The sequence below is a fragment of the Eleutherodactylus coqui genome, chromosome 1 (assembly GCF_035609145.1).
Source record: "Eleutherodactylus coqui strain aEleCoq1 chromosome 1, aEleCoq1.hap1, whole genome shotgun sequence".
NCBI lineage: Eukaryota > Metazoa > Chordata > Amphibia > Anura > Eleutherodactylidae > Eleutherodactylus > Eleutherodactylus coqui.
Window position 1 is genome coordinate 430,105,118 of NC_089837.1, and position 25,089 is coordinate 430,130,206.

Consider the following 25,089-nt stretch of genomic DNA (forward strand, 5'->3'; position numbering starts at 1 on the left):
CCTCAGACAGAAACCCTCACAATGACCCTACTTAATCCCCCCCCCCCCATGGTTCTGTCACAACTTGGTACCAAATAAATCTCAAAATTCGCCAACAACTGTAGATCTCCACATTTCTAAGATTGCTTGCCCCTGCTGAAAACTATTTCCAATACAAATGCTAAAACATTGCAAATGCCTAGACAAAAATAACCTGTCAGAGCGGTCTGTAATTTAGGGAAAAATTGGAGCATTACATTGTTCCAAGCAGCACAATACCTCCATTAGTTTAGTAAAGCCCTCTTTGAATCACTATGCCAGTCTCCATAATGTTGCCTATTAGCTTTGCTGGAAAATATCCATAAATCGCAGCAATAAAATTTACATCTCTTGAGTATGCTATTAATAAGTAAACACATTCTGGTTAAACCCTACATCACTATTATTACACCGTGGAACAAACTGACAAATGACGTGATGATCTATGAAAGATGGAGGAGTCCAGTGCACAGAAAGATTCAATTCCCACTAAGGGCTTGCTCACACTCCCCTTAGCCTCAGTTAACTATTTACGTGTCTCCGTTCTGTTTGAGGAGCAGAGAACTGGAAATAAAACATTTCTTTATATTTAAATATTTCTCTTTTATTCCCCATTGATTTCAATGTTTTTTATGTCTGTGGAGTTTGTAAAATAATAAAGATGAGTTAGAAATAAATGTCCCTTGGAAATATCCATAGGGCCCGGAGTAGACGGCTCCACCCGAAATGCAGCCTGGCTTCAACATATACAGACCGCAGCACTTGTTCCATGAATTGTCATGGGTAATTCATGAATAAACATTCTGGACTTGTACATATAACAAGTGCAGCCGCCTCTACAAGTATGTAAGGGCTCCTTCCCACAGACGGATTTCCGCCGCGTTGCCCGCAGCTATTAGGTTCTATTGAACCTAATAGCTCAATGCTTACGATGCAGAATTCGATAAAAATACCATAAGAATCTCCCGCCCTCACCCGTGGCATGCTCTATTTGCCGTGGGTGTACGCGAGGACGGCTTCCATTGCAGTCAATGGAAGCCGCCCGTTCACGCTATCTTCCACTGTAGCACAGCGGAAGATAGCGTGAAACCGCCTCTGCGCCTACTGCCAGCCGCGTCATATGACGCGGCCGGCGCTTCATGTGACGCTGTGGGTGTGTCATATGACGCGGCCGGCGCGTCACGCGCTCTATTGCGCATGCGCGCCAAAGCGCCATGCGGGACCTGGGACGCCAGATCCGCAGGTAAGTATTGGGGTCTCTGGGGGGCACTGTGACAGGCTCCGCCGCAGAATTCCCGTCACGGCTGTGTGCAGCCGGCCTTACACTGATAAGCAAGGAACCTTTTCTCAAGCATAAAATGTACAATGCGTATCGTAGTAAAAAATTTTCATAAACGAAAGTAATTGATAGGTTTCTCTAAAATCAAAACCTGCTGATTACACTGGTAAAACTGAATAATAGCAGCACGTCTCATTTTTAAGTTATTTAACCCCTTAGTGACCAAGCGTTTTTTTTTTTTTTACGTTTTAAAAAATCGTAACTCCTTTATTTATCCATCGATGTCGCTGTGTGAGGGCTTGCTTTTTGCAAGCAGTGTTGTATTTTTCAATGGTACTATTTAACAATGTACCATATAATGTACTGAAAAACTTTTAAAAAGTTCAAAATGGAGTAAACTGAAAAAACAAACGAAGTTCTGCAATATTTCAGTGTGTCTTGTTTCTACTGCTCACAAACTACAACAAAAATGACATAACTTTATTCTATGGGTCAGTACGATTACTAGGATACCAAACTTATATTGTTTTTTTGGTTTTTTTTGCTGTACTTTTATTTTTTTCACAGACATTTAATTTTTTAAATATTATTTTCTGCATGCAAGAACTTTTTTAGTTTTCCGTCCACATAATTGTGCAAGGACTCATTTCTTGCGGGACGTCCTGCAGTTTGCATTAATACCATTTTGGAATACATACGACTTTTTGATCGCTTTTTATAGCATTTTTTCTTGAAGACAGAATGACCAAAAAAGCTTATTTATGGCATTCTTAATTTTTTTTGCGGACGATGTTCCCCGTGTGGGTTAAACAATGCCTTACTTTGATAGATCGGACTTTTACAGATGCAGCGATACCAAACATGTATTTTTGTTTTAGGATTTTGATTCTTTTATTTAGTCATTAACTACAACTTACTGGTGGATGATCGCAGTGTTTCCACCATGTGCAAACATACCCTATATGTTACATAAACCTACCCTTACAGTGTTCAGTCAGTATGCAGTGTGTAACAGCAATTGCGAAATAGTTGCGCAATCACTTTTGTTATTCTTTTTATTAAGCAAGCTTACCAGCGAGCTGACTGGATTAACTGTATAGGCATATTTCCAAAAATACAATACAACGGAAATTGGATTACATTATTCCCTATTATTGGAAAACCTTACGTGGCAGGAAAAAAAAGGATATCATATTTGAATTCAGGACACTAAAGTTACTATGAGCCGCCTATCTGCTTATTGGTTACAAAATGTAATATGCACTAATGATGTCAATGTGTGTTCAAATAATACCATTGCCTTTAAGAAACAGAATGTGCTGATTAAACTATATAAATAAAATTGTATGGAAAGGGGTTCTGCAGCAGGAGGGTTGTAAGATTTACGCCTGATGCAAACTGCTTTAGCATAAGGAACAGGAGAGCTACTTTGTTACAGGGGCATTATAGTATGTTCCCCACCTTCAAAAGGTCTATGTTCTTGTATGTATGGGCTTTTTGCTATTAGTTTTCTGTGTTGCCTTCATTCTTCCTATAATTGATAACCAGTATTAGCGAATATTATTAATCATTAAGAATGTTAGATATAGAAGCCACAACAGTGACTTTTCCCTCTTCTAACATTCTAAAATGAGAAATAGGATAGATTATACATATTGTACACACAGCCTTGGTAACAATTCACAACAGGAAATCACTTGATATAATCAATGAGTGTTTTTCCATCCTTTTATCGCTGCATATAAAAGTGTTGATAATCTGGATTCAGCAGCCAGCAGGTAAGAGGCAGGAGCCATAATTACAGTGAAGGGCAATCAGCTTCTAAGCGATAGCCATCACTCTGGTGCACCTATTGTCATATAGATAATTACAGTCAAATGAACACAGATCGACCACTGAGAGTACACAAGTTCTGATTACGATCCTGGCCATTTATGTACTTAAACTGCTTTGCTAAAAGTTCAAAAATGTTAACCCAATAGCTTCTCTTGAAACGACTGCTTGACTTCATTTATAGAAGAGTGTATTATTCTGGTTCATTCATATACACTAAAGAGCTATCATTGCAAATGCTGTATCTCATAATGTGAAACATTGTAAAGTGTATTGTTACATCTTTACAGATGGATAGATTCCTTGAAAACTTTCATTTTCAGGAAAGATGCGTTAAAAGGGTTGTAACAAGTTATTCCCCATCAACAAGAGAGAAGAGAACTTGCTGATCAGTGGGGGTCTTACCGCCGAGACCCCATCGATCTCAAGAATGAGGGTCCCGTGTCCCCCTCACTGCATTGCACCCCCTCATCGTGAGGAGGAGACTGAAAGGAGTGCTGATAGCAGGCTTGCACAAACACTCCATTCACTTTCAATGGGACTGTGGAATACCTGAGCGGCAAGCGCTTGGGTATTTCCGTCAGCCCTATAGAAATTAATGGAGCACTGAGAGCGTATGCTCAGCCAGCACTACATTCATCCAGACACTACTGTGCGGGATGGAGCAACCAACACAATGACAGGCAGGGTAGGACACAGGACCCCTGTTCTTGAGATCAGCGGGGATCTCAGCGGTAAGACCCCCTTTACACTGAACGACAGTCGGCTAAACGACTGCTGGAATGCTGACGTCAACACTAAGGTTGCTCATGCAGAGGGTTTAGAAAGACGCAGAACGATCATCCAGCGATGGTTTTTAAGCCGACTGAAAAAGTCATCTTAACAACCTGTGAACAAAAAGTGATAGATTTTTGTGCATTTAAACTGAACGATTAACGCTCAAATTCGTTAGTTTGAACGTAAAATTGAGCAATAATCGTTACATCTAAATGGGCCATTACAATAGGCTGTTCCTTTGCTCAAGTAAATGACATCCAAGTAATCCCCTAAGGCTATAATTTTAGACTGTGCTGCACCTACCTAAAACACAACATGAGGACCATCCTTGAGACACGGTGTGTAAATGTAACCATCTGGTCAGTATTTTGCATCAGTATGTGAAGGTCAAAACCTGGAGTGCGAGCAAAATACAGATTAGGTGCCAACCTTTCCACCACATTGTCTGTGTATGTTCCACTTCTGGTTGTGGCTTACAAATACTGATGCAGAACACTGGACTGACCATATTAATACTGTGTTAATGAGGCCTAAGGTAAATTCAAAAATCAATCTATGAACATCAGTATATGATGTGTATATAATTATGAGTCATCGCTTTGGTTGAAATAAAGAAAAAAGAAACAAAATCAGCTCATTACACCTATCTGTCTCAGTTAGCAAAGAAAACAGAAAAAACACAGTGCTCAGGGGTCAAATAGAAATGCATTAATCCCGAAAGTAAACTTGCTTCGATAAGGGGATATTGAAAACCATCAGTACCCCCTTCCAGAATCGGCCATCTTTTTCCAGACACTATAGGTCAGGGTTCCCAAATCCAGATTCCAACACCATCACAGAAATAGCACAGGCATTTACTGCTAGCCAATAATATAGTGCAGGGTGTTTTGGGGTATACCTGCTCCCTCTTTCTCAAGCACATGTCCATTTCCTAAACAAGTTTATATATTAATGGTTCCACTTTTTATTGGTTTCTTTATCCGTTTGGAGTTGTTCCAGCAGCATGCATATGGAGTTCTCCAAACCCCATTCAGAAGCCTGGGACAATCGAGGAGGTTTCTGCAACAAATCTGTTGCATGTGAATATACCCTAAGGCGTACTAATATGACAGAGAGAAAGGATCAGGGGAGAACGCGGCTCGGCCAGAGAGATGAACAATAGAGGTCTGCTTCTTCTACAGTCAAGCGTAAGAAAAGAGATATTTGGGACATCTTTTTTTGTTCTTTTAATGGACTAAAAACAAATAAGTTTTGTGCATCAATTGTTTTATTTGTTTTGATCTTAGGCCAAAACTCATGCCACCAAAGCAAATCAAGTGTGAACGCACACTATAAGCCGAGCGAGGAAAACAGATTTTGATTTTGTACCGTTTGGAGCTCACAAATTTCTCATTCTTGGACGACAAGAACTAATTCAATATTATGAATAAGTAAAATGTAACTTCAAAATTGTGGGAAAAGTTGTGCAGCCAGGGTGACCGGGATGCCTGGGGGAGCAATGGAACATTCATTTCTAATTTTTACATAATCATTTTAACAAGCCTGACTCCCCTGCGCGGTTATCGTGTCGCTTTTTTTTGGCCACTGCAGCCAACTGCTGTACCATTATTAATGAATTTTATGTAGAACAGAAGAATGTGACAGATGAACACAGACCTATCACATGGAATTTTCAGGATTACTACAATACAACTAAATAATTAGGATTTGCTGGCTTTCTCTGCTCGATAACAAGGATTTCACACAATCTACTCAAGGCAGTGCTATGTGATCTGAATTAGATATGAAAAGTTACTATTTAATATTTACGTATAATGTTAATTTTTTTTTTCAGGCGGTGAGAAACAAAGTTATCTTCGGTTTGCATGGATTTTCTAATAGGATTGCCCATTACTGTGACAAATGCTATGAACAATGAGCAGGTTTGTCGTACAAAAAGGGCTGTTAATACCTTTAACTGCACTCTATATGTCTAAAAAGGTTAGGCACGAAAAAGAATCCTTTAAACATTGTTCAGGGCAAACCAATTAAGCAGAGATGTAGAAGAAGAAAAACAAGCAGTCATATGCATGTGAACAGTCCGTAGGTCACTACAACTGATAACACGACCTCTCAACTAGGAAGGGAACATAAAGCGGACTGCACTGGGTTCTCTATTATTTTAGTGTCTACCTAGATGATTAGTTAAATGTGTATTACAGAATTTTTGTGTGATAATGTTTAGATTGTGTGAAATCAAAAGTACTGACGCCCTCCTGTTCATAAGTGAGAAAAAAATCAAAAGCATGTGTCAAACTCAAGGCCCATGGGCCGATTCAGGCCCCACACGTCATTTTATCTGGCCCACGAGATCCGGATGGAGAAGGAATGGCTCTAAACTTTCCCTGGAGGACATAGCCAGCGCTTGGCAGAGTGAAGGATGCCGCACAGGGAACAGGTACCATCTCGGATTGTGAGCTCCAGCGCTCACCTCCACACTGCTCTGTTCAGCAACTGAGAGGTGGTGGCCCAGCACTGAAGCCCTACCAGGCACCCTAGCGACCTGCCGAGGTAGGAAGCTCCATGTTAAGAGGTGGAGGCCACTGGATATTATCTAACCTGGTCCTAAAGGACATTTTGGCCTTTCATTGATCAAGTGGCACACCATAACATCTCTGGTGGAGCAATCTGAACTACTTTATCAGCAACCTAGAAAAAAGGTACATACACTATAGAAAGCTGCTTGGACACTTCCATTTGGTGCATAATACATCTTGTGCCTGTTTTTATATGCAATCCAGAAAAACACCATCATAGTGCATAAAGTTCTATAGCCATGTTGAAAAGTAGTTACATTTAGCGCTCTGCATATTTGTACCTTCTTGCGTTTTTTGTGTGCACGCATTCATGTGTGAAAAAAAGAATACAAGAAGGAAGAAGGTACCATAGATTTCTTCTGCATTCATGTGTAAATATGCAGAAATGCGCACGTATCATGCGTATTCACTGCATGTCTATGTGATCCATTGACTTTAATGGGCAATTTGAGTCCACAATACCACCCAAAATAGGACGTGCAGTGATTTCTTTCCACACACGTAACATACAGTCATGAAAACTGCATGCCTGAATACTCCAAATGCAAGTCAATGGGGTTTAAACGGACCATATTTTTGCATGCTTTATACAAACGTAATACAGAGAGCAAATAATCCCATGTGAACGAGCCCTTATAAACAGCCCTTTGAAAGCAACCATAATGACAATGTGTTCCTCGGTGAAAATTAGTTTGACACCCCTGATGAGTTTTTTCAAAGTCCATGCAGATGCTATTCCTGATGGGATTTTAACCTAGGATCACAACCCTAAAAGGCAACAGTGCTAACCACTGAGCCACATTCATTGAAAACACCCACACTTACACTTCTGGAGAGCAAGTTAGTGAACATGAATCTTTTCTCCCATTGAATTTAATGGAAGTTGGGATTGGGTCATCCCGATTCATGATTATTATTTCATGATTAGGCACTCCAGATAAAAATATTTCAATAATTTCTCAACATTAATCAATAGTAAACCCCTTTATATTTTTGATGAGAAAAAAACAGGGCTTGTTTTCCAAACATAATATAAAGACAATCAAGTTTAAGGTTGGAGGAAATCTAGAATTGACTCCCACAAATTCTCTCCCATTTGTCCTAAAATCTTATAGTGATTTGATATAATGCATTTAGTCACAGTATAAAATAAAGCAGATACATGGTTTAGGACCACGATGAGTTTATTTTATACAATAATGTTGAAGGTTTAGGTGTAGAGTACATTCTAATTATCTGGAAATATTCCTATATTTCTGGTATCTACCGCTATTACATATTAATTCCACTAAAGACTGAATATACCACTAAGAAGTCAAAGAATTAGATCATGTGCACCTTATACAGCTGGGGGTCTCAATGGGCAATCACAGGCACATATAGCATTGTCTGTGGGAGTTCATGAAAAAGAAGTCAAAATATCTAGTAAACAATGAGAACAGAAAGGCTTGTGATATATCACTCTTCGCTCACTTCAATTACTGGTAGACTCCAAATTGGAATCAAGAGTATCTTCAGGATCCAAGTAGTCTTGGCAGTCTCACATTGGCATCTGTCACCTTGCTAGCAAATTCAAAGCGCTAGAATTTCCTGAGGCTCCATACACAAGAACTACAAGCCAACTATGTACAAGTTCTACATGGCAGTCAAGTAAACATTAGATTGGTGGTGGATCTACTGTTATGAATATAATTAGAGGGAAAGGGTATAAACTTGTAAATTCTCAGAATTCAAACAGTACTCCAAGAAAACATCTGGTTGTGTAGTTTATCTTCACTAAAGCCTTTGTCTGTACAGGCATGGCTCTCTTTCTGAACATGTAAGAGAAATGGATTTACACAGTGCAGCTGACGGAGCTGAAACGTAGACCAAGATGACTTGTTTAGTCATGAAAAGGAGATAGTATTCTCGATCTCAGCTGCATCTCCTGCATAAAGCACATTAAAGAACTGCTAAACTGTGCAAAGCAGAACACCTTCTATGGCAATGGAATATACAGGACTCCCCTGGGTTTAATAGTAATTCATATCTCCCATTCCAACTATGCCAGGAATTCTATTGGGTTTATAAGAAATAAAGGAAATAGATGATACAAGAGCATACAATAGTATTACAGCCTCTTATTGACTGTCAGCGTGATGCAGATCCCTTGGGGTAATTGTATTCCTCCTGAAAACATTTCCATCTAGGAAACAACAATTCCATCCCATCTCCGGACAGGGGCTGCACATAATTTAGCATCAGAGAGCACCTGAAGGCGTACAAAATATAATGGAGCAATACAAATCACAGGACATTCAGCAAAAAAGCAAATTCTCTTGTACATTTATGCACTCTTTCACATCACTGCTGTGGCCTAAGGCGTAACTACTACCACATTGTTTGGTAGGCAAGTTTATATTGCTTTTTCACTTATTTTGTATTTTTATGTCTAAAACAGCACTTATTGCCCCAATGTCATAGAATTTCACATGGAGAGGAAAAAAATAACTTTTAAGCTCATATGTTCAATACAAATAAAGGAAGTAATTTCCCTTTCTAAGAGGAGTCACGTTTTTACAAAACTGGTAAAGACAACGTGTTTAAATAAAAAAAAGGAAAATTATGGTACACATCAAAATGACATTACTACAAATATCATGCTAACGGGAAGGAGACAAATATGTGAGGGTGGTGTCCAACATGGACGCCATTTTGAAATCTGCCATCTTGGAACCAAGTCGATATTTTCAGTTGGGAAGGGGTGGATGTAAAATATGTATTCTGATTAACAAGCAAAGAGAGAACAGAGATTATGCTGATCTCTGGGTACCACAGTACCCGAGTCATCGCAGCAGATTTTAACGGTTGGCACTCTAACAGACCTCTTATCAGTCATGGCACAGTTGGCAAATTGATTTCTAAATTTCACAAAAAAAGGTTCTATGTTGGACCTGCCAAGAAGTCGACATAACGAAACTTCTACAGACGAAGTAACAACAATGGCCGTCCTGACGTCTTTCTGAAAGAGCCTACATCGTAGTACCCGGCAGGAGAGTGCAGTGAGTCAAACCATCACTAAGTGGATCCTGGCTATGCACAAATGGCACCCGTACAAGATCAAGTTTCTGCATAATTTCAATAAGGATGATCCCAACTGCAGTGTTAAATTTGCAGAATAGGTGGCACAGCAATTGCAATGGGACCCATACTTCAGAGACAGTACTGTTCAGTGATGAAGCAAACTTCTACATGAATGGAAAGGTAAACAAGCAAATCCTTTCCTACTGGTCTAACACAAACCCGGCACTGGACGGATCCCTCCAAGATGGTTAGTGCACCGAGTCTCCTGATGTGGTGCAGTGAGTGGGGAACGAAGCTAGTGGGGCCATTCTAAATCAACGGTAACCTTATTGCTGCCAAGTATTTGAAATTGTTACATGTCAAGGCGTTCCGGTCACAAAGATGGTACATTCCCAGTGTTCATGCAGCAGGATGGTCCCCCCCCCCATATTATGAACGTGATGTCTGCGAGTTTTTTGGATCAGCAGTTTCTGGGGAAGTGGGCTGGATGACATGGCCCAGTGGAGTGGTCCCCTCACTCGCCAGATCTCACCTCCTTGGACTGCGAGTTATAATGGAGTCCAGGGTTTATGCAGTAAAAATCTAGAGTTTCGTGCATATGCAACAGGGGATCCTGGATGCCCGTGCAAACATTTCTGCTGAAGCGTTGATCTCAGTGCATTGGGAATGGGAGGAGAGGATAGTATGGATAATGTGGATGATTCGAAACAGGGAGCACAAACGGTTTTTATTGTTTCTTAGCTATTAATAATTTTAGGAAATATGAGGAAAATAAAAACCTGACTCACAATAAAAGTCTCCAAAGCGTAGATTTCTCAGACTCCTGACCTGGCACTTCTATAACTGCTGCATAACTTACCAGGTTTGCCATTCAATGCTTTGAGAAATCTGGGTCACAGCCACGGTGGGGCTCTTCTCAAGGCCATTGAGGTCAGCTCAACTCACAATAGCATCACGACTTCCCTTCATAACAGACCCATGACTGTATTGACAGACTCCATTAACATATAATGCGGTCTGCCAAGTTTTCCAACATTTTTGACAGTAAAAATAGAGCTGCGGACTATAACATTTTCGGCGCCCAATACAACTGAACGCTAGATTACAGGAGATTAGATTTATCTTCCATTACAAAAATCTAGCACTACAATCATATACGCATTAAAGCGCTAAATATCTTTCTACACCATGAAAGAACTTGCTGTGTAATTTCTATCTACACTGTTAGCTAATGCATCTTTTATGATAAACTCCATTCTATCCCAACTGCAGTCAACAACGCTAACAGCCCCCCAGTGCACCATTGCCACACTGCAGTTGTGCAGCTTTTGTCACATTTCCCTCTAATTGTCTCAGCTAAATATGGTAAGCCCGCTTGTATGTGTATTTCCATAGTGCATATTGTGCTGCCAGTACAATGGCAGTTTCTCCATAACACTGCATTGTGAATTTTACTCTGGGACAGCCAAAAAAGTATATTTCAACATCATGTCAAAATGAAATACTAGGAACGTCGGTAAAACGACAGTAAAATAAAATGTAAATTTAGATTGCTGTCACAAGTGGCTGTCTGGCTCTGTGAAGATGTTACGTTGCTATAGCATTTCCCATAGCAACTTTGTCTTTATTGCATTAAAAATGCTTCTGTGTTTTAAAAGCCTGTTAAGAAAAAGGGATTACATCAATCCTCCTATGTAATGATACTACATAAAACCTTATCAGTCTAAAAACATAACAAAAAGTAATCTATATAATAGCATTGGCATTGCAGAATTACAACACTGGATTCAGCTGCCTCCCAACCTCAATGTAATGGGAATGATGAGGCTTTCACTGCTATTCTTTCTCAATTGCCTCATTGCAAGAGTAATTTTTGTAATATGTGAAATGAGCTCAGTGTATTATATATATGCTGCCTTATCACACATTATTGGCACTGTGACTTTGAAAAGTAATTAGATGACTGCATATAGTTCTTCCAAAGCAATTGTGAAACTGTAATGCACGTGGTAAGGTATTGCCAAGCTATATTCATATCGCGGTACCTTTTATAAAATAATCAAATACAAAGGCCTTACAAGGGCAAGCAATGCATCAGCGCTCGCTAAGATACTCAGCGACACCATTCTAATGATCCCTTTAAATTATCATTTTTCATCGAGCTCTCCATCAACCTCTTGGAAAGGCACATAAATTAATAAGGAAAATTAAAGGGCTTTAACCTCTACAACGTTCTATCCCAAACAGTTTTCATAAAATGAGATTACTTTTATGGCTACGTGGTATGACGGTGTTTATGGTTATTTGATAACTGGACAGATATTGCTGAGACCAAATATTTACTGTTCGTTGGGGTGAATATCACATTCCTCAATGTGTTATAAACAGAAAAGGACACTTAGGGCTGATTCACATGACCGTATGCGTAAAATGCTGCGTGGGTCATGCAGCGGTTTACCAGCCAGTGTGAGACAGCTATCGCAGTGTATGGCAACAAGTGCACTGCATATTACCGCGTATGTCCCGTGCGCGGCCATGTGTAGCACAACTTTTTTTTTTCCTTGACTTCCCACCGCTGTCTTGTAGCGGAGCTGCATATGTATCGACGCAATGTACTACATATGGACAGTGTTGCATAAGCTACCCATAGAAAAGAATAGGACTCAGTGCTCAATACAGCATGCTGCCATCTTTTTCACGCTCGTAACTACACCCAGTGTTTACATGCTGATGTGAACAGATCAATTTAAGTCCATATACTTTCATTGACTCCATCCACCGCGTATAACGCAACCGTGCATAATATGCTGTAAGATCATGGTTGTGTGAATGAGCCCTTACACTGTAGCTCATTAATTTCAAAACCACCCAAATTCTTAATTTTTTTTGCCATGAACAAAAGAAACTAGTTTGTGATGAATACGGATTTATTTGGACATACCAATATTGTGATCACTACTTGGGGGGGATACTTTAAGGAAATAGCTCAATTAATTTGTAAACAATTTGTAGGACTAATTAACAAGCTGCAGTGTATGACAAAATAACCCACAGAAAACAGCATGAGTGTTGTGTGAAATGTTGGGATACCAATTCAATACAAGGTCGGGCCTTCCAGTAAAAAGAAACACCTATGTTGAACATATAAATAATATTAAAAATCTTGTTATTTGTATAGCGCCAACTTATTCTGCAGCGCTTTCAGATAATTTATTACCCCCCACCAAGCTGGGTACTTATATTACCAACCTTGGAAGGATGGAAGGCTGAGTTAGCCTTGAGCCAGCTACGTGAACTACAGGGGATTGAACTCGCAACCTTCAGATTGTGAGCAAGAGCTTAGGATTGCATTTCTGCTGCCTTAACACTCTGCACCACACAAGTCACTTATACACTTTTAAAAATGTATTTAATGTTCAACAGGGTACATGTAGGTGGTGCATGTCCCAAGAAACCTTTTGAACTACCAGGTTGTATTATGCAGATTTTTCAATTGAAGGGCAACACTCTGTTTTTTACTATAATAAAGTGGTGATTTTTTTTCTACTCCGCTTCAGAATGCACCATAATACAAGGAAACAGCAATGCTTTGTCAAAACGATTTGGTGCGTTATGTAGCTTTTTGATAGCAGTCTAGTAGAAAAGTATACATTAAAGGGGTTGTTCCAGTTTTAGATGTTTTGCGAAGTGGCTTGGAGTGGTACTGCAGGATGAGTACCACTAACTTCAATAGGTACCTGCAGTACCAACCCAGGCTACCGTGTAATGTCCGGACACTGTAATGTAAGGACTGACCATTTCACACATGTATTAAGGTGTACAAGTGGTTTCTGGAGCAATGTGAAATTGTCACTTTAGGGTGCAGGTACACTTTGCAAGAAATTCATTAAAGGTCTATTTTACATTTATTTCATTTTTTTACGTTACTTGTTGACAAGCGCCCATTTGAGCAATTAGTATGAAACATCCAAGATTCTTTCTATTAATAATACATGTAATCTAGTGTATCAAGTGCACTTATTCTCACCTGAATCTTCCACTCTGGCTCTCTTGCTGGGGACATCACTACTGTCATCGTCAGACATTTCCATTTCCTCTTCTCGTCGGATCCCCATTAGCTGTTCGCTGTGCGCATTTCGCAGCTCCTGCAACAAATGATAAAATACAGGCACAAATAATAAAAGCACACTTATACACAAGTAGTCACAGAAGTCATGGTTTTTTATCATTGATTGTCACACAAGTATTCTGACAGCTGATTCTGAAAGTTTAGCATCCTCGTGTTTTAAAAGCAACTATCCCCACTGGTGGGCTGAAAAAGAGCAGGTTAGCAAAGCAGCTATACTCATAAAAAAGATTAACATACGGCAGATGCATTTCCATGTATGATATAGACAATAAGAGAATTGAGGAACTTCTAATTTTCATATAGATGCTTTTCCAAAATCGGTCTCCTTCAAGTTAGTAGTGTGGGATGAGTGTAATGTTTCTCCTTGTGGTTGTAGGCAGTCCTATATAGGCCATACAATGCTCCCTGGTGCTTTGTAGGATTATTATTTTATCACTCACCCCCAATAATTAGCAATCATTGACAGAATTAAAGGAGCTGTTCGAGTTTTAGCTTCTCTGTAAAACCACTTCCCCATGGACTTACCTCTCCCCGCTGTGTCTTGCACGGCCTCCCCTCTCATGTCACATTACAGGCTGCCAGCTTATTTTAGGGACATAACAGGCGCCCTATATACCAGGCGGGAGAATCGCCTGTAAAGTGGAGGACCAAGCACCGCTGCGGGACACGGCGGGTAGTGGTGAGTATATGACTATTTGTTATGTGCATGTATGAGGAACTGGTTTTACTGAAAAGCTACAACTTGGAAAACCCCTTTACATAATGCAATAGAAGAAAAGTTCTGATGGTCGCTTATTATATCTAAGAAATGTTTTCATCATTACTGTAGGACACACAGGCATCTACCTCACTAGAGATTTGCTTTCACTTTACTGTAAATTTAGGCTGCATGACAGTAACAAGGCTAAAGTAGATAGGGCTACATCTTCAAACTCTCTCTGGCCAAGTCACAACCTAAGGCCTAAAAGTAAACGGTTCTATTATTACTAAGTACATCCTAGTAAATCTTAGTGTATAGAATTATGAAACTAAGAATATATTGTTGGGATATGAAAGAAAAGGTGAAAAAAAAGCACAAAGAAAATCAGTCATTAACCCTTTCCAATCCACTGTCTGACCTCTGAAGACATTGTGATTTAAGGCTGTACAGCTCCGATGTTGGAAGACATCCGTTGGGGTTCTCTTACTGTGTATTGCCAGCCTCTCTGCTGTTGGAACCTATCCAAAGTGCTACCTCATGCAGTACTGACTTTAGCCAGCATATAGCGCCATTGTATAACGGCAGAAAAAGATTAAGCCCCCTAGGAAAACCAGGATACAAATTGGATTGGAAAGGGTTAAAGAGGTTGTTTAGAAAAATGATCGACCTTCTCCAGAAACAGCTGTGGCATTGCAGCTCTTCCTTCAATTGAATGGGGCCAAGTTACAATACCATACATAACCTATGGCACAGTTTCTAGAACCCTAGACAACCTCTTTAAATCCATTTTTCAGATTGCGATGTAAAATGAAATAAAAAAGTGCTATTTAAAATCCCTTCACTAGTACTTACAACCTGTCTATGGAAACCTTGTGGATAATATAAGCCAATTAGAATGAAAAAAAAAAAAGTTTTGCAACAAAAATGGTAACTGTTGTGTCCGTAGAAAAGCAGCTACCCTTTCAAGATGAAACTGTGGATAAGATTGTCCTGTTACAGTGATATACCTTTAAGAGATTGCCTCAGCTTTTTGGGAGACGTATCCCAGCTTTCTAAGGATGCAATAAGACACATGAAGTGCACTGTGAGGAATGCTGTCCATAAAGTAAAGCAACAGGCCAGACATAATGTAGTGGCTTCTCTGTAGAAGGTGCAGAGAAACAGAAAGCTGATACCATCTCATTTGCTCCTAATAATGCTGCCAGCTTTAATGTAGGAATGCAGCATGCAGCTTTTCACCTTGTTGACATCTAATTTTTCTACTGACAAAGGGTTCATTCCCCGGAGAGACTTGCAGGTTGGCATCTTTTAAGTCACGTGAGCAGAATCCACAATACGCTCCACGTATGGCTTTCATTATGTGACAAATGTCACAGCAATTCCCATGAAAAATGCAGAAGGTGCTCCCACAGGACCCATTCCTGTTATTCAGTGAGCGCTGCAAGAGAAGGCTCTAATGAATGTTCAAAGGCCTATTAAATGGCATCTTGAGGCACAGTGGCTTGAAGCCCTAGTCTCCTTAATAAAAGTATAGCAAACAGAATCACCCTGATATAGCAGCCTATCTTATTGGTTTAATAATTAATAACTGAATGGAAGGTCGTATGCAAAGTTGGAATTGAAATGACAAAAACACCATTGTTTTTTTTTTTCTTTTTATCTCCATCTGAGATTACTGCCAATAAAAAGAAGGCTGTGTAGCCAAAAACAACATACTTGTTTCTTACCACTTCAATGAGAAGAACAGTAAAAATGGGCATGGGTTTGTGCAATTTATAGATCTTTTTATTTGCTCTGCACTATGTTGATGACCACCTTTATTCTATGTATATTTGATAATTCATTAAATTTGTGATGGAAGGCCCCTTAATGAGATAATTAAACTTTTTTTTTACTTTTCTTTTTAATTTTTTTCATTAATTTCAACTTCTCTGTGTGAAGTCACAGATGAATACAATAAATGTTTACATTATCAGGACTACATCCAAGACATCCAGAAACTCAAAGGTCAATTGAAACGCTTTAGACTTCAAAGATCATCTACTTTTGATCAGTTAATCATTCTTAAAAGGGACACTCCAGTTAGAGCAAGTGATAGAAACGGCTAGTATTAGTGTAGGTCTGACCGCAAAGGCTTCCAACAATCATAAGAATGAAGGGGCCCCTTCGGCATTTTCACCACACAGTGCCAATCTGGTCCAGACACAGTGCAAAATACTGCAAATCAGCACCATTACTGCACTTGCACATTGCCTGGGTGGACATGGCTTTGTATAGGGAAAAATTCAGAAGGGGCAGCGGCGATCCACCGGGTGCTGCAGCTCCTCCATTCTAGTGATCAATGGGGGACTAACAGGTTGGACCCTCACTGATCAATAAGTGACAGCATGTCTTAGCAATAGTAAATCCTTTAATTAGACATAATAGATTGAAGAGTAAAACTGTTCATTTAACAAAAAAAATTTCTAAGTGGAAAAAAAAGCATAAGAACTAAGAGCGATTCAACAAAATTAAATTACCAAGTACTTACCTGTTAAAATTCGGGTTCAAAGTAAAAGCAGTTGCTGAACAACAAATGGAAACTGGGTGACCGTAAAAAGTAAAGCGTATAACGAAATACACTCAGATTTATTAATGTGAAGGCTAATAAACCACATGCATTCACAGACATATGCAGATGAAACACTATAGAGAAAAAGATACATAATAACCATAACAAACATGCATAAAAAGTTGCAGGCTCACCAATGGGTGTGGGGTGAGGTACAATAAAAGCATAAGAAAGAAGCAAATTGTATTGCACTGAAATCCTTCTCCTAGTAATTCTGTATATAAGAGATTGTTTTGTAATCTGGGTGAGATTGCACCTTTAAGAATCTGCATATGTTTGTATTGTTATCATACCGCACTTTATCATGAACTTATTGAATATTGCATAGGCATTCGGTCTCAAACATACTATGAAAAGCTTTAAGGTGGTCTCACAAACCTGATAGTTTCCCAGACGTTTATGTCACTGTGTCTTCATGTCATCGTCCAACAGAGAAAAACATCTCATGTCATGAAAATGTGCAGAGCATTAGATGCCGTAAACCCACCTTCATTTCCTACCGAACCATACACTCTCCATTCACCCCAGAAATGTTCACTTTGTGAATGATGAAAGCGATGGATATAATGGTAACAAAAACACCCACCTCACAGTGCTTCCGCCAAATGTCAATATTCTTGCGCTGGGCTTTGGAGAAATGGTCCCATGCTTTTTGTCTGGAGGAAGCGTTGAAAACGGCCACAATCTGCTCAACTTCAGTGAACAAGGAAGTCAAACAAGACAAGCAATTTATGTTGTGGTCATTCCAGAGAAAGCAAAATAAAGACACATGCGGGCTCTATGGATCAAGCATGTAAAGACCTCATCCATAGTCACCCAGTCATGTGTCTTTTGTACTTACATGGTCTTATTGTTGAAACTGTGAGCCTCAAGCGTCCAATACTTTCATTTACATACATTCAAACACTTCACATCAAAATCTTCTAAACAGTGATTAGTTATAGAAGGAAGTCTCATTAATTAATAAGAGTCAAGTGCAGTGACATTCATTTAATCAGTACTTTCCATGCTATAACACTGGCAGCATTTGCCCTTAGTAGTTTCTTTAGTTCTCTGCAAAGCTTCAACTCTAATTTGTGCCTCAAATCTGCCATTCTTTAATGTGCAATGTAATATTCCGCTACCCACTCTCAGCCTGAACCCACAGCTTTTTAGAGCATAAAAAAATCTAACCTTCATGTGCATATGCCTCCTAGTAGAGTTCAATCTATATATAATAGAGGACTCCTACTCTACCTTAAGCAACAATTGACTACCTAAGACGCTGAGAAACCTAACTCATGCCAGTTTTTGTGGCAAAAGGGACATGGGAGCAAATTTTACCTGACAACCAGTCAACAAAATTAGTATTTTATCCATTTGTTCCTTTGGGTGCTCTGCTTTCATTGGTCTTCTAATAAATTAGATTTATGCAATCCTGAGATACTATAGGAAACACCTAGGACCTTGGGAAGTGCATTTCATGATAATCAGTGGAGTGGGTACAGTCAGGAGTGTTCTGCTGCAAATCACACCGGTGGTTTGGTGATAAGCGATTGGTATATGCTCATGTAAATGTTATACACTCTGGGCACAGTACTTTGGAAGCGAGCAACACCTTGAGAAGTAGCAAATTCCATGGGAGAGTACAACTGATCTTGGATGATCTGGTCAAGGGCTCCATGTAAAGGGTATAAGGAAAATCAAAGCAAAGGCTGCTCACTTGGTGCATCTTCTCCAAGTTAGCCGATGAGCAGAATACAAACTCACCATATGGTCCTAGGCGATAATCTGTCCATTTAGAAATACCGTATGTGGCAATATAAACAAATAATTTTTATTAAAGGGAACCGGTCACGTCTCCACGGCACTATAAACTAAGTTATGGTGCTGTTAGGTAAAATGAAAGGGACCCGGTGATGTATGGTTTATACTCACCTGCTGCTGCGATCCAGCGGTTTTCCCCTCTGAAGTCCACACGCATTTAGATTCCTCTTGCCCGCACTCTCCCATAGACTTGTGTAGCAGAGCATGCATACAAGACCCGGCTCCCTTTCACGTCCCTTGACAGCACCATAACTTAGTTTTTGGTGTTGTGGGAATGTGACAGGTTCCCTTTAATTCCATATTGCCACCATCACCCAACCCTGATACTTTTTTTCTGTGCACACACTCTTTAACCATATTTATCTATTGCGGACTACTGACGCAATCCACTTGTATACAAGTGCATGTAGTAAATGGCCAGTGGAAAGAACTGAAAAATACTAACCATAAGCCTGGGTTCACACGGGTTGGAATTGCTGCGGAATTTCCGTGCGGATTGTCTGCACGGAAATTCCGCATGCGGCTCCTAATCCCGGGATTAGCCAGCAAAGTGGACGAGATTTAGCAAAAATCTTGTCCACACGCTGCAGCCAAGCCATGCGAAAATGTCCATGCGGCGCGAAAAACAAAGACGTGGCATGTCAATTCTTTTTCTGCAGTGGCCTCTCTCCTCTCTATGGGGAGAGATGGCCGCAGGGGAAATGCAGGTGGCAAAGCCACTTCAAAACCCGCAGCCGCATTTTTCTAGCAGAATCCTCTTTTTTTTTTTATGCGGTCAATCCGCGAGAATTCCGCTGGAAATCCGTCCCATCTGAACCCAGCCTAACACAATTTAATTTATGATGTCCATTGATCGTGCCGCCATAAAAATCATCTTTCTGATGTCATAATTGGTAAATGTAAATGCACCTTGTAAGGGCTCTTTCTAGGCAGGAACGGAGTGTCATTCCCCGCTGGCCGAGAACTGTACTTGAACGATCCTTCAGGTCATGATTTTGCAAACGACGGATTGAAAAACTGCGGTGTATAAACAGGCATCATGCTGACATTAGACGTATACTCCAGATCTGCATGCATACACCAGATGTGTTCCCTCTCCTTTATCTTCCAGGTATGTGCCTGAGATATTGAATCCGATGGCGAGTTCCATTGCGAAGGGACTGATTCGAAAGAACACAATCTGTCCAAGACTGAGGAATTAGCATGTACTATAAAACTAGCAGCTAATATACCAACAGCATATTCCAGAAAATCCTGTGTGTCCACAACTAAAAAATAAAACTCTTCTTGCCAAGCTCTTTATTTCTAAGCAACATTTGTGAGTAATTTGGGGCTAAAATCTAGAAACATATATTTCTCTTGGGCTAGCATTGCAGAATGATGACCTACATGATAACAGACATGCATGTTAATCCCCTCCAGGGCTGTAGGAAAAGAACAGCTGCATGAAGCAGACGGCAAAAGTCCTTGGTACACAGAACAGATTTCTCATTAACACAGGAACACGTACGACCATTTTTCTGAATGTGAATGGTATTTAAACTTTCCAATATGTTTTAACGTTTAAGTGCTTAACTGAATAGACAATTAGCAATTTCCTCACTGGTAGAGACCTAATGAATCTCGCTCTAACATTTCTGAAGGACTATGTACAAGCTATGCAGATGTTTCACCTGCCTCATTTCCATTTGCTGCACCCAATAGACAGGCTGTGCTAGGTGGGGAACTGAAAATCTAGGTATACGTAATGTGGTAATCATGTATTCAAAGGAGGCTCTTGTCTGGGAAATTGCAAGCAGTAAACTATCATCTAATGGGCACAAAATGATCATTTGCCTCCCAGAGAGGACATGTTTAGGAGACTGCTTAACGGCATTATCAAAGCAAGATATTAAAACAGAGCAAATAATTTAGCAGTGTTTGACCCTTGAAACATGATGTATTTCTGTAATTTATTTCGATGTCATATTCAGTTCAAATCATTGGTTTCTGCTTGAGCGATGCTTACCAGCATTCTGTGAAATGGAAACTTGTCTGAATTTACATACTCCATTTAATCGGACTATATCACCAAATTTGTTTTGTATTAATTAAAACCAGAAAGTGAAACAATTTCCATTTTTCTAATCGGTTTTTATTTTTTGATTGTAGATTTTTTCATTCTGTTATTCTCTCAGTATAATCCTGCCTGTGATGCTGGTGAGAGGACTGCTGTAAAGATTAGCTTTTATACAAGTCTTGGATACAGACAAAATCTGAGCTACTATGGGGCAGAGTTATGAAGAATAGTGTTTCACAAGCCAGGATTGTTAGAGAAAACGGTGTGAAATGCATTAAAAGGCATACTGCTCTTAATAAATGTGGTGTGTGTTGGACCTTCCTGAGGTCAGAAACTGAAATCTGTGCTTGCTATTGTTCAGCATAGATCTGTACAATCTGCACAGTTTTCTGTTTTTAAACTTAATTCAGTCTAAAAGTTGTTCGCCACACCTCCAGCCTGTAAGCCATGTTCACTTTGTTGAGTGCGGCACAAAAAGTGATATTTTTATGAAATTTATGACTCAAAAAAAAAAAAATAAAAAAAAAAAAATTGTGACTTGGAGCTTAGTTTACACCAAAAGCTGGCATGAACTGATCAATAATATGGGACCATATGGGTGCCTGCACACGAACGGAATTTCCAGCGCGTTATTTTAGGCACATTATCTGCCCCAGACCGCAGCCAATATACTCCTATGAGGATCCGCAGTTGTCCCCAGACAGACGGATTTGTATCGTGTTTTTTCACGCGCGTGAAAAAATCTGCGACCTGTTCTAATTTGGGTCGGATTCTGCGCGTGAAGCCTCCAATACAAGTGAATGGGTGCTTTTTTTCACGCAGTACATCCGCAGTGCAGCTGCAGATGGAGTCACTGGTTGCTATGACTACAGGAAGTAGGCATGGTAGGAGGCGTCCCAACACACAGCACAGAGCTTCACAGGCAAATTTGTAGAGGGAGATAGGTAGTATTTCTTGCCAATGCAGGATCTAAGAATGCAAAATCTGTAGTAATGAATTCCTCTTGTGAATTTTTTTGCAGTGACTGAAATAAAGTCACGCTGGAGAAGCGCCTGAAAAAAGTTACATGGATCAACCATGCCCACAAAGACATCTGCTCACCGGGTGAAAGCATGTTGCCAGAATAATTTAACGGTGCTCGCACAAGCAAGAGGGACAAAACGGAGTCTAGGTGTTGGTTTTTAAGCTGTTTTCCAAGGAATGGGCAGTTATCTAGGGGTTGGGTTTACGATAAGGGGTGTCTGCTGGTTTTTCTGCGCGTTTTTTCCCGCAACACATCCGCGTATATCCGCGTGTCATTTTTCACGCATCCGCACCTATCCGCAAGCACATTTAGGTACCATACGCGCGTGAAAATCCGCTAGCGGAATCCGGAACGCTCGTGTGCAGGCGGCCTTAATATACAAAAAGAAATAAAATTACCTCTGTTAGTGGATGTAAAATAGGTCCATCCGCTTTGTGAGCCTTAATGCTATGATACAATGTTTCATTAAATCCATTTGTAAATATCAAGTTTATTACATATTCTAAGTCAAGCATCTGTCAGAGGATCATCACATAAAAAGTATCTGCTTTTTTTTCCCTTCTCTAAAATGTGCAGAATAAGCGATAAGCATTTTTGCAATGTTTTAATCAGCCTATAAATCTGTAAATTTTTAGTACAAACCCCCTATTTTCATTTATGCAGCTAGGTGAGGACAGTGCTGTCCTAAGCTAGCGAACTGCAAAGCTGAACACCCGGTCTGTCAGAGTGAAGTGCTGCCCGTAAGGGCTCTATTGTATTCAATATCAGGTGCTGGTTCCTGCAGCAGTGCATTATTCCAGCCATTGTATCATTCCTGTATACTACTAGTATCAGCCCTGTCAGGACTTTACATGCTAGTGTGAAGTGCTGCCTGTAAAGGCCCTGTAGTACCGTATATACCGGCGTATAAGACGACTTTTGAACCCCGAAAAATCTGCTCTGCAGTCGGGGGTTGTCTTATGCGCCGGTAATACAAAAAAAAAAAAGTGCAAAAAAAAAAAATTTTATTACTCACCTCCCACGGCGTCCTGTCGCGCTCCGGCAGGATGTCGCTCGCTCCGGCAGGCTGTCGCTCGCTCCTCGTCCCCGCCGCAGCATAGCTTTCTGAATGCGGGGCTTGAAATCCCCGCTTCCAGAAAGCTAATACACACGCCGGCAGCCATGACAGCATTGAATGGCTGTGATTGGCTAAAGCACACGTGGCTTCAGCCAATCACACTATTCAATGACATCATTGAATGGCTGTGATTGGCTGAAGGCGCACGTGTTAGCAATCACACCCATTCAATGATGTCATTGAATAGTGTGATTGGCTGAAGCCACGTGTGCTTTAGCCAATCACAGCCATTCAATGATGTCATGGCTGCCGGCGTGTGTATTAGCTTTCTGGAAGCGGGGATTTCAAGCCCCACATTCAGAAAGCTATGCTGCGGCGGGGACGAGGAGCGAGCGACAGCCTGCCGGAGCGAGCGACAGCCTGCCGGAGCGCGACAGGACGCCGTGGGAGGTGAGTAATAAAATTTTTTTTTTTTTCTCCACTGAATACCGGCGTATAAGGTGACAGTTGGGGGGTCGTCTTATACGCCCCGTCGCCTTATACGCCGGTATATACGGTATTTAGTATCAGGCGCTGGTTCCTGCAGCAGTGCATTATTCCAGCTCTTGCATCACTCCTATATACAACTAATATCAGCCTTGTCAGCACTTTACATGTTAGAGTGAAGTGCTGCCTTTAACCCCTTGAGTGGCGGGTTTCCTACCACCCTGTCGTGCCCACCAGGGCAGGTTTTTTAAAATGGTCTAATCATTGAATTTCAACTAATTTTGCAGTTGCGTCTCAAGAGCCATAACTTTTTGATTTTTCCATTGACATGGCCATATGAGGGCTTGTTTTTTGCGGGACAAGTTGTGATTTTTTAAACAGGGGGGAGGAAAAAAAGAAATGGGGAAAAAAGAAAAAAAGGGGCCATGTCATTAAGGGGTTAAATAATGCATTAACTTCCTTCTCTGGGTCATTACGATGCATGGATACCACATGTGTGATTGTATTTTTGATTTTTTACAAAGTAAAGGGAGACAAGTGTTTTTATTATTTTTTTTAGAATTTTTTAACTTTTTTTTTTTTTATTTATTTTTTGTCCCTTTAGGGGAATTCCACAGGGACCCATCAGGACCCCTGATCACATTCCGGGGGTCCGATGGTGACAGCCCTTTACATGCTGCAGTCACATAGACTGCAGCATGTAAGGGGTTAACACAGCAGAGATCAGAGGTTTTCTCTGATCTCTGCTGTAAGAGCTAGTACCTAGCTGTCCTCTGACAGCCAAGCACCAAGCTCTCCCTGCCACAGAGACCATCGGCTTGCTTCTGACAAGCCGATGGTCTCTATGGCAACCTGTAAACAAAGCAGGAGATTGCCAACATATCGGCAATATCTTCTGCTGGTTTTTCAAAGCCCTTGCTTTGTTCTCTGTGGGTCTGTGCAGGCAGAGCACACTGTCACAGCTTGTGGCATTGTGCTCTGCAGCTCCCATAGTGATACATAGCACGGAAATCTTCCGGGCTATGTCACTATGAGCAGTGGAGCTCGTCCCGGAAAATTTCCGGGCGTGCCACTCAAGGGGTTAAGCGCTCTGTTGTATCTAACACCAGGCGCTGGTCTCTGCAGCAGTGTATTTTTCCAGCCGTTGCATCACTCCTATATACAACCAGTATCAGCCTCACCAGGCACTGGTCTCTGCAGCAGTGTATTTTTCCAGCCGTTGTATCACTCCTATATACAACTAGTATCAGCCTTACCAGGCGCTGGTCTCTGCAGCAGTGTATTTTTCCAGCCGTTGCATCACTCCTATATACAACTAGTATCAGCCTTGCCAGCACTTCACTTAGTAAAGGGTTATCAAGGCAGACGCAGCTCTCGCAAATAGAATTATTCTGCGTTCTGCCTTTCCCTGTTCAACCTACAACTAACGTTATATATATCACCTCGTCCTGATGAAGCAGTGCTTAATAAAGTATTACACTGTGGAAACGCGTCGATGATAGACGATACCTTTAGGACATTGCTCCAAAAAAATCTCTTTTAGTGACTTCTGGCGATAACTAGTCCAGTTCAGTCACAGCGTTACATTACGGTGCTGTTGGACTATTAACCCTTTTTACACTAATTAGTGAACTACGGGTTTGGATAGACCATTACTACTATCTTAGTGGG

General features: G+C 40.6%; 1 protein-coding gene across 7 annotated transcripts in view; it reads right to left on the reverse strand.

Annotated features, from left to right (window-relative positions):
* The window catches only part of ENOX1 (ecto-NOX disulfide-thiol exchanger 1), a 550,861-nt gene that overhangs the window by 85,754 nt on the left and 440,018 nt on the right, over nt 1-25,089 (reverse strand). For all 7 annotated transcript variants that reach the window (XM_066581809.1, XM_066581791.1, XM_066581817.1 and 4 more), the window contains 2 exons: nt 17,573-17,679; nt 13,574-13,691 (listed from right to left, as the gene is read on the reverse strand). In XM_066581809.1, the coding sequence (XP_066437906.1) occupies nt 13,574-13,691; nt 17,573-17,679 (225 nt within the window). The remainder of the gene's footprint in view (nt 1-13,573; nt 13,692-17,572; nt 17,680-25,089) is intronic.